The sequence below is a fragment of the Cucurbita moschata genome, unplaced genomic scaffold, assembly GCF_002738365.1.
Source record: "Cucurbita moschata cultivar Rifu unplaced genomic scaffold, Cmos_1.0 Cmo_Scf00017, whole genome shotgun sequence".
In the NCBI taxonomy this organism is placed as follows: domain Eukaryota; kingdom Viridiplantae; phylum Streptophyta; class Magnoliopsida; order Cucurbitales; family Cucurbitaceae; genus Cucurbita; species Cucurbita moschata.
In genome coordinates this window covers 2,606,129-2,616,196 of record NW_019268533.1, presented here as the reverse complement: position 1 = coordinate 2,616,196, position 10,068 = coordinate 2,606,129, and the positions used below count along the sequence as shown (strand labels likewise).

The window sequence follows — 10,068 nt, the reverse complement described above, 5'->3', positions numbered from 1 at the left end:
AAAAAAAAAAAAAAAAAAAAAAAAAAAAAAAAAAAAAAAAAAAAAAAAAAAAAAAAAACAAGCAGCAAAAAAACTCTCTTTATCCTCAAAATGAGGTAAGAGGGTTAACTAATTTGAAATTTTCAAATTAATCATATAAGTCGCTCAAAGTTGGTATATAAGAACTTGACAGTTTAACAAGAGTTAACAAGTTGCTTAACATGGATCCTTAAATATGCAGTAGCTGGTGCATCGAGAGAATAGATCTTGCATTAGCAGGTGTACTAATCAATAGCAGTAAAGTAAAAGATAGAGTGAGGATACGAAAGAAATACAGACCAAAGAAGTTCAGTAAAGAATACAGGACATACCAGCCACGAAACTGCAGTTTCAAAGGCCCTGTGTACTATTGCTGTCAAACATTGAGCGACAGCAGGCAAAAGATTTGGAGTTTTAAGATACTCAAAAACACAACTGAAGGCACTTCTAGCAGCATTTACATTTGAACCACCATTAAGTATGCCCCCATTGCTACTGAAACGTATAATCTCTAGAAAAGATACTGCAAGGAGATATGTAGCCTTGACACCTACAAAATGAAACAAAGATGAGATGAGATGGGAAGAATGCAAATATCATACTAATGAAAAATATTCAAACAAAAAACTGCTTAATAGGCAACTGATACAAAAGGAAGTGGAGGAAAATCCTTATATCTCAGGGTGGTTGACTAACTCTAGATCAGCCAGTTCTCCGCTTTCTCGCTATTGTCTGTCACTTTAAAGACCACCATCGATGTCATTAGAACTGTGGTCAAGCTTGTTCTCTAAAGATGATAGGTTGACAACTCTTATTCAACCGGTCTTGAGTGGGATACTAACTTACTCTCAATCTTTATTTTATGATTTCTATTTTTGTTAGAAGTCTAGTGAAAATTCTTAGAGACATTTTGTGAGAAGGCATTGATGAAGGAGAGGGGATCATTTGATTAGTTGGGAGGTTGTTTCAAGGGCAGTTGACATTAGGAGCTGGTGAATCAATAGCCTAAGACTTTGTGATGAGTTCCTAATGGCTAAATGGTTGTTACACGATTCCCTTTGGAGTCAAACAGTCTGTAACCTAGAATTATTTCTCCCCTTTTAGAGGGGGTCCCATCTGGTAGGATGAGAGGCATAAGCAAAATTCTCAGAAGCTATCTTTTCTAGTTTCTCTTTCTTTTCTACATTCGTCTGAGTTTCCCATTCTTTTTTGAAGTCATGAAAGGTAGCGGGGATGGCCCAAATAAGGGAATCAAATTTTCAGTTTTTTTTCCTTTTTATGAAAAAAAAAAAAACTTGATTTTCATTGAGAAAAAATGAAAAAAAAATACACGGGCATACAAGAAAATCCAGAAAAAGGAGCCAAATTACAAGTGAGAGTTCCAGTCCAGTTAAGTGAAAAATTACAAAAGAGCCTAGAAACAAAAGCCCAAAAAGAAACAAAAAATCTAATAAAGAACCAGAGAAATAAGACCAAGACCAAGTGTAAAATTACAAACATAGCCTAGAAACAAAAAGCCCAAAAAGAAATTGATGATCTAATAAAGAATCAAACCTTGATATAAGAACTCTCATGTCCTCGGAACATTTTGTTATTTCTCTCGCCTAAAAGCTCCCACATGATAACGCACACCCACATGACATCAGTTTATTCTTTAGGTTGGTTCAACTAGGCCAAATGCCGATCCAAACCAATCCACTTACACCCAACCATAAAAGACACATCTTTATTTTAGTTTTAATTTTTATAGAGCTGAAAAGATTGGGCTTGATGGTAATAATCCCTGTAGCCTGAAGATTTGATAGTAACAATCTCTATAGTTTCTATGGTACAGGGTAGTTTGAGCATTCGGCAGTATGTCACTCGTGGAGTTATAACATTAGGGTATAATTGGAAACAATTTATAAGTTTGGGGAAGCGATTCATAAAAATGAAAGCTGAGTATGTGATTGCAACAACTCCAGGGGTGGTTTGTGCAATTTCCAAATAAATAAATAAATTCCACACACCACTCCCTCTTGTTGTACTAATATGGGCGAGGAGACATTGCATCATATTTTCAAGGACTTCAAAATCTTCATTCACATCTATACATCTTGTAAATATAATTGCTCTTCCAAGCCAAATAGGCCACACAATAGTCACTATGATATTACTACACCAAGGAACTTTAACTTTTTTTTTTCTCTTTTTTCTTACAACTATAGCCAAACTAAATCTGATGCAAGAAATCATGAAGGTTGTTTGGCCAGCAGAATCTTAAGAAAAAAATCCTTGAAAAGGCCATATAAGTCTTAACAAAGGGCCAAAACATGAAGAAGGGTCCTTGTTCTCCGTTTTTTGGCAATGAAATAACCAACTGGGCAACAAGGAAAGGTAAAAACAATTCTCTGAAGCCAGTCAACAATGTTAATCTGCTTCAGATCTTAAGGACCATAAGAAGAAAATGGATAGTCTTTTTCCCTATTCAAGCTCCGCAAAATATAGAATTCTCCATATGACTGCATCAGCCACATAACAAAAACATAGTTTAAATACAAATATAACTTTCAGTAATATATGTGGGTGTGGGTGTGGGTGTGGGTGTGATTAGGAGTCAGAGGAGGAGATCGGCCCTGCCCATGGGAGCTATTACAATATTTCACGTTTGAATACTATAACCATGGCAAACATCAATGTTGAAGCATGAGAAGGACAAAATTTTACCTGAAATTGTGCTCATTGCAGCAACATCAACTCGGCCTCCTAAAGCAGCAGAAAGTGCAGCTCTTTGGGCTACAGCAGCTTTCTCATTACCACTCCCTCGCCGACTACCTGGATTGTGGAGAGCATTGAGTTCTAACTCGTCCTCAAGCCACTTAACTGAACTTACAACCTAAAAAAAAAAAAAAAAGAGTTCCACTAAATAGCTTTAAAAACGATGATTATGAGCAAGACTCTTCAAACATTAAGCAACAAAAGGGAAAGTTTCTTGAAATAAGAATTCAAAATCTCCATAACAGAATATAGATGGAGCCATTTATAACCCTCTTTCCCGCACTAAAACTAATCCCAAAACAAAAGAAAGAAAGCGTAAAATACTCACGAGTGGAGGAGTCCCTTGAGCAATAAATTGAACGGCAGATGACCACTGTGTATTCCACAGGTATGGTCCACTCACAGCTTGCAGAGCAATTGCCGTGCTTCCCACACTGTTTAACATAGAGGAAACTGATTTTGTCTGAAGTTGAGATTTTTGTATGGGAGGAGCTAAGCCAAACAGTGCAATATAAAACCACAAGTTTCTAAATAACTTCAAAAGGGACGGCTCAATATTCATTGTGGGATCAAAATCAGAACATATTTCAGCGACAGCAGGCAGTAGAGGTCCCAGAAAATCCGCTCCACTTCTGTAAGACTTGAAGAGCATTAAATACGGAATTTTATATGCAAGGGAAAATTTTTAAAAAAAAAACATAAATAATCAAAATAGTACGATGTAACAAAAATTTAAAAGCATCTCTTACCTGCCACTTTTAGACTCAGCAGCCAGGCCAACATCTGAGCATAAACAGAGTAACCGATGACGATACTCCAGTCGTAGTTTAGCACTCTTAAGACCACTAGCAATATGAAGAAATCCTGCGGGAAGTATCTAGAATGTAATTGAACCATGAGCATCCATTTCATTGGGCATCTGGAACAAAATAATCACATAACATTATTTAGAAATATGCACACCTCAACACGTTCTGTAGTTGCTTCCGGAGCCACTGTTCTGCTTTCAGATGACCCAATGCTAGAAAGTTTACTTAAGTAACTTCTTGTCAACAGAACTATTGTCTCTCGATAAGACTTCTCAAAACCCAGGCTTGCCATGCGAGATACAGCATCAAGAAGCTGTAGAAAAAATATTAGGACGATAATATAAAGCCATCAACTGAAGGTAACAAACAAACTAGTAACAACGAAATGTCATAAACCCACATCCACAAATAATATTAGCAAAATAGAAGTTCCCATACTTGAAGTCGCAATAAACCAGGAGTTGACGCGTCACCCTCTTCTAAGCTCTCAATGAAAAGGGGTAATATCATCTCCACAATTTCAGATTTGTTAACAGCAGCAGACATCTTAGCTAACAAGCGAATAACATTAAGTTGCATAGGAACTGCCTGTTTCTCTTTGTCATCCTGAAATTAGCGTACATCAAATCATTATGAGTTTGGTAATTGACTGTAAAATTAAACAAACAGAAACGTTATACGTTTCATAGAAGGTTGAGGATTTATGAAAAACTTTAATGCCATAGATGCCCATCGATAACCACAATAAAAATCAAACAACTTAAACAAACCAGACCATCCACTAAAACAGTACTGAGGGGAGCTTAAGTAGAAAAGAGAGAGAACCAATGAGATTTACTTACAGATTGTATTCGTGGGTATTAAAGATCTTTCAGATATCAGCACAATTTTACAAGAAATCTAATAATGACAAAGCTTTTATTTCCTACGAAAGAAAAAAGGAAAAAAGGCGATGTGTAACTGCTTATTGTTCACTCAGCAATCTCAAATAACCAACCTGCTCCTCAGAATCATTCCGGTCACGGATGCTCGTGGCCAATCCCATGATAAATGTGTCAACAGGAGCTCGATCTTTGGTCCAGCAAGATTCTATTATCTCACAACATGTTGTCAAGACACTTTCGAACATTGCTCCCTGGTTGCTTCCCCAAGTATCAGCCTGGAACAAATACATTCGATACATTGCGAAATTGTTAACCATTTCCTCTGAGTTTCGAACAAAGATTTGATATAGGAATCTAGTTACACTTTCTCTGCATATAGAAAAAATTAAACCAATCTAGAACGCTTACCTGTGCACACACTGTTAAAGCTAGAGGTTTAAGACGGATGAGCAACACTCGTAATGGCTGACCTCCACGAGTAACAGCAATCTGTGCCAGTCCAGTAAGCAAGGAACCAAAGAGTTCTTCACAGATTCTCAACTTTCTCCACACAGAGAGTAAACAGGCTTCAGCAGCATCCATCAATAATGCAAAAGTCTCGAATATTAGCTTCTTAGCCGGTTTCCCATCAAAATCAAGAGAAGCAACGGTCGTCATTTTTAACCTCGCAGCAGCTTGATAAACCAAGAGTTTAGTATTAATTCTTGCTTTTAAAACTGAACCCTGTTCGCTCCAATCTCGCTTTTTAATCTGCACATGTCAATCAGCAAGTTTAACAATTACTACTGAACTTTCTTCTATCTAAAACGTTGTCCACATAAATTCATTTTGGAAAGTATAGTTTTGCCACGACAATTTCTTGCAAGTTTGACAATGAAAATGTTAACCTTTAGGAAAGTTGGCAATGTCTGGAGCTGCTTCTTAGCCAATGCTCTCATCTGTTCCCAGAGCCTTGCATCAAAGGAAGAATTATCTAAAATGTGGGTCATTAATTTGAAGGCAATCTCCTGCTTCTCCAAATTCTCAATGGACTCGTCCTCAAAGAAGGCAACTTGTTGCCTAACGAAAGCTAAGCCACCCTCACTGGTTCCCAAATTCATACCTAATTGGTCTAAACCACTCTTCCAAAGAATGCTGTTTCCGTTCATCATCCCCGACCCTCTTGAGGACGCACTAGTGGCGTCGTCTGTGATGCGTGAAGCACCGCTACTTAAGGAACCCGACACTTGGCCGTTCTCGTTTCCAGGGCTTAAGCCTCCATTCAAAGGCTGATGGCTTACACTCAATGGCGAACTCTGAGACGATGAGGGCTCAGAGTTTGCCTGAATTTGTTCCCTGGGCGTTCCAGGGACAACTTCTGAAATCAAAAAAAGATCAAGAATGCAACTAACCAACTTATCTGCATCGGAAGGGATAATTGGGAGAAAACTTTTCGACAGAGCCACAAGAAAAGCACTAGAAATTGCCGAACCTTCACTACAATCACTAATTGCAGACAACACAACCTCACTAGTGAATCCCGAAACCTCCATGGCAAAATCTGTCGATAATTCGCAGGCTTGCGACGTGTAATTCAAGAATTCGGTAAAAAACGAAGCGATAGCATCATTTCCAAACGACTGCGGCCAGAAAGATAAGCTGAAAGATAGAGGAATTGAACGAAGAAACTCGAGGACGACAGATTTGGGGCGTAGACCAACCGAGTCAGGGCATTTAGAGAGAAGTCGAGCAACCGCAAGCACCGCATTGAGCTGAGAACGCGAAATGGCAGGAGATCCAGCTAGAATAGCCTCAGATGGAGGACATCGACTACAAATCCACGAGAGCTTTTCAGAGAACAAGGCTGGATTCTGCGCGATCAAGTCGCAGAGCTCAATCAACGCGTCCATTGCAACCAAATCTGAAAAAACAAATGATACGTTCGTGCAACTGGGTGAAATATTGCGTTAATGTCAGACAACAAAACTCCTAGCTCGAAAAGAAGCTTCCATTGCGTAAACTAAGCAGAACTGAGAGAGAATTTCACCCCTAATCTAGCTCACCGATTCTCTGTTCCTGAAAACTCTCAAAAAAAAAAATTGCTAGCCATTCGATCGATCTACGTCGGATTACACAGTCGAGCTTCGATCATCTGCATCGGATTACACAGTCGAGCCTTTGATTTCGTCAAAATCTTTAGGTTCTTGTTCATTTCGGTCCCGAAATTAAGATTTTCTTTTTTTTTTCATATTTAAAAGAATTTTTTTTTTTATTTCTCACATTTTTTAATTTTCTTTACAAATTCTCCATTTATTTTGCCAAACTCAAATTCCCGTGATTTTCAATTAAAATTTTTATTTTTATTTTATATCCAATTTTCTCCGACTCAAACAACATCTATTAAATAATGAACTCGACTCAATTATAATTTTTTTTGGATATGAACTCGACCCAACTATAATTTTTTTGGATTTGAATATAATTTTTTATAATTTTTTTTGGATTTGATGGTGGGTGAATTGAGTTAGATCGGCACATTTTAAAACTACAACGTTCAATATCAATTTTTTTCAATCCAAATAATATTTTATTAAATAATAAACCTACCCAAATTTAGTTGATTTAGGTTAGTTTATTCAAATTTTTGTTTTGAATAAAAATAAAATATTAGTTTATAAAACATTTATTTATTTATCTTTAAAAATTTAATCAACCTTTCCAACTTAATTTGAATATATATTTAAAATTATACCGAATCTAAAAAAAATATTATTTTAACTCATAAACAATCTATATTATATTTATTTTTGTTATTTTTATTTTAGAAAATTACATCATAAACAATCTATATTTATTTATTCTTGTTATTTTTATTTTAGAAAATTACATCCAATCATGTAAATATCCTGTAATATTAGATTATCTAAATTTTACCCCAATAAAAATATTCTCTTTAACCCAATAAAAATATTTTTCAAATATTCTCAATAAAAATATTCTTTGTAACCAAATAAATAAATATATATATATATATATTTCAAGTTATATTCTCCACTAAAATCAAATTCATGCTCATATCTAATGAAATATTATTTTTAAATGATTATAAATATATTCTAAACAGAAGTTGGAATTAGTTATACATTCGACTCTAAAAAAAATATATCCAAACTAAAACATAAATCATTATAAATATATTTCAAACCGAAGCTTGAATCACTATTCTGCATGTTAGTCTCAAAAAAAAAACATATATTATCAACTGAAATCAAATTCATATTCATACCCCGAATCGAAGTAATATCTCTGAGCTACTCATATCCAAACTGAAACATAAATCATTATAAATATATTCCAAACGGAAGCTCGAATCACCTACATGTTAGACCTAAAAACAAAAACGATATTACTAATAGAAACACATATTATCGACTGAAATCAAACTCATACTCATACCCGAAATCAAAGTAATATCTTAATATGAATTAGCAATTGAAGAGACGATTGGAGGGTTGAAGTTGCTTACACAAAGCAAGATAAGTGAGAAAGATGAGACGATCCTTAGCCCCAGTTCGATGATTATAGGTATGAGCACAGAAGTATTTGAGTTGTTTGAGCTTTAAACGTCCTATCAATTGCCCCAAAAGCAAGAACAGCCAATTGATTCTACTGAATTGGTTGTCGTCCTCCTCGTCGGGTATCATTGGCTCTACGCAGTTTTCTTCCCTGCAATGCTCACAATTTGGTAAAATAGGGTTTTTCCAACAAATTGGAGCTCTATCATGCATGTTATCTCTTTCTCTTTCTATGAATCTTGCTATCTCATCGAACTTGTTCATCAAATTGTACTCGATTTCGTAAAATCTCTCGCATTTTTTGCACCTCACATCGCCTTTGATCGTAACGATGTTGTTTGATTGGAGGTACTCGAGATTGTGGATTGATGCTCGTTGCTCGGCTGACCATGGATACGGTGGCTCGATCCTCCTGGTGTCTGCTCTCGTTCTACTTCGTCTTCGTCTCGGTCTTGATGTAGAGTGTCCATTTGTGGCTTGAGGGATTGTAGTTGATTGGTTTGGAGTTTGCTCAATGGCTTGATGAATTGTGGTTGATTGGTTTGGAGTTTCCTCTACGGTCTGAGGGATCGCCACCGGTTGGTTCAGAGTTTCCCTAATGGCCTGAGTGATTGTTGGTGGTTGGCTCGAAGTTTGCTCAATGGCGTGAGGGATCGCTACCGATTGGTTCGAGGTTTCCCTTATGTTGTGAGGGATTGCCAATAATTGGTTTAGAGTTTCTCTGATGTCTCGAGTGATTGTCGTTGGTTGGCTCGAAGTTTCCTCGGTGGCGTGAAGGATCGCCACCGATTGGTTCGAAGTTTCCCTTATGTTGTGAGGGATCTCCTCCAATTGGTTAAGAGTTTCCCCGATGGCCCAAGTGATTGTCGCCGGTTGGCTAGAAGTTCGCTCAATGGCGCGAGGGATTGCCATCGGTTGGTTCGAAGTTTCCCTTATGTTGTGAGGGATTGTCACTAATTGGTTCAGAGTTTCTCTAATGCCTCGAGTGATTGTCGTTGGTTGGCTCGAAGTTTGCTCGATGGTGCTAGGGATCGCCACCGGTTGGTTCGAACTTTCCCTTATGGTGTGAGGGATCTCCTCCAATTGGTTAAGAGTTTCCCCGATGGCCCAAGTGGTTGCCGCCGGTTGGCTAGAAGTTCGCTCGATGCCGCGAGGGATCGCCACCGGTTGATTCGAAGTTTCCCTTATGTTATGAGGGATCTCCTCCAATTGGTTAATAGTTTCCCCGATGGCCCAAGTGATTGTCGCTGGTTGGCTAGAACTTCGCTCGATGGCGTGAGGGATTGCCACCGATTGGTTCAAAGTTTCATTTACGGTGTGAGGGATTGCCAACAATTCGTTCAGAGTTTTCCCAATGGGCCGAGTGATTGTCGTCGGTAGGCTCAAACTTCGAACCAACCGGCGTTGCTCGGTGGCACAAGGGATCGCCACCGGTTGGTTCAAAGTTTCCCCTACGGGGTTTGGGGTCATCACCAATTGGTTCGAAGTTTCCCCATTGGCTTGAGTGATTGCCACCTGTTGACTCAAAATTTGCTCGATGGCGCGAGGAATCGCCTCCGATTGGTTCACAGTTTGCTCGATGGAGCAAGGGACCGCCACCGGTTGGTTCGGAGTTTGGGACGATGCCGGTGTCGATGTCGGTGTCGACCGTTGCCCCCATTCACGTGGAGACTGAGATGGCATACGGAGAGAGAGTTCAAGGTTGGGATCATTGTTATTTTGGCTATTACCGTCTATAGTCTTCATTGTGTTAAACCATGTGGAAATCAGATATTACTCATTCTGGTTGAACCATCTTATACCGTTACAAGTTAAACAATTGTTTGGATAAGTAGAAAAAATCATGACCGTCGGATATAGGTTTGAAATCTTTCAATTACCCACGACCGTCAGATGAACCAGATAAGAATAAAATCTTTTTCAAACTTTATTTTTTTTTCCAGCAAAATAATATTTAGATTCTAATTTTAATTATTTAGATTCTTTATTTTTATAATTTTAATTCAATGTAATTATAAATTTAGTTATTTTAAAATTTATAGTTAA

The 10,068-nt window shown here is 37.6% G+C and overlaps 2 protein-coding genes across 2 annotated transcripts in view; both read right to left on the bottom strand.

Moving 5' to 3' along the window:
* The window catches only part of LOC111454915 (phosphatidylinositol 4-kinase alpha 1-like), a 19,835-nt gene extending 13,478 nt beyond the window's left edge, over positions 1-6,357 (bottom strand). Inside the window, exons 1-9 of the mRNA XM_023096386.1 lie at positions 5,356-6,357; positions 4,877-5,218; positions 4,582-4,743; positions 4,023-4,190; positions 3,739-3,897; positions 3,525-3,652; positions 3,104-3,407; positions 2,725-2,893; positions 351-568 (exon numbers count right to left, since the gene is read on the bottom strand). Coding sequence (XP_022952154.1) covers positions 351-568; positions 2,725-2,893; positions 3,104-3,407; positions 3,525-3,652; positions 3,739-3,897; positions 4,023-4,190; positions 4,582-4,743; positions 4,877-5,218; positions 5,356-6,357 — 2,652 coding nt within the window. The remainder of the gene's footprint in view (positions 1-350; positions 569-2,724; positions 2,894-3,103; positions 3,408-3,524; positions 3,653-3,738; positions 3,898-4,022; positions 4,191-4,581; positions 4,744-4,876; positions 5,219-5,355) is intronic.
* Positions 6,358-7,932: 1,575 nt separating this feature from the next.
* LOC111455541 (mucin-16-like) lies at positions 7,933-9,768 on the bottom strand. The gene has a single exon (XM_023097255.1). The coding sequence runs from the start codon at positions 9,766-9,768 to the stop codon at positions 7,933-7,935; it is 1,836 nt and encodes a 611-aa protein (XP_022953023.1).
* Between the last annotated feature and the right edge of the window lie 300 nt (positions 9,769-10,068).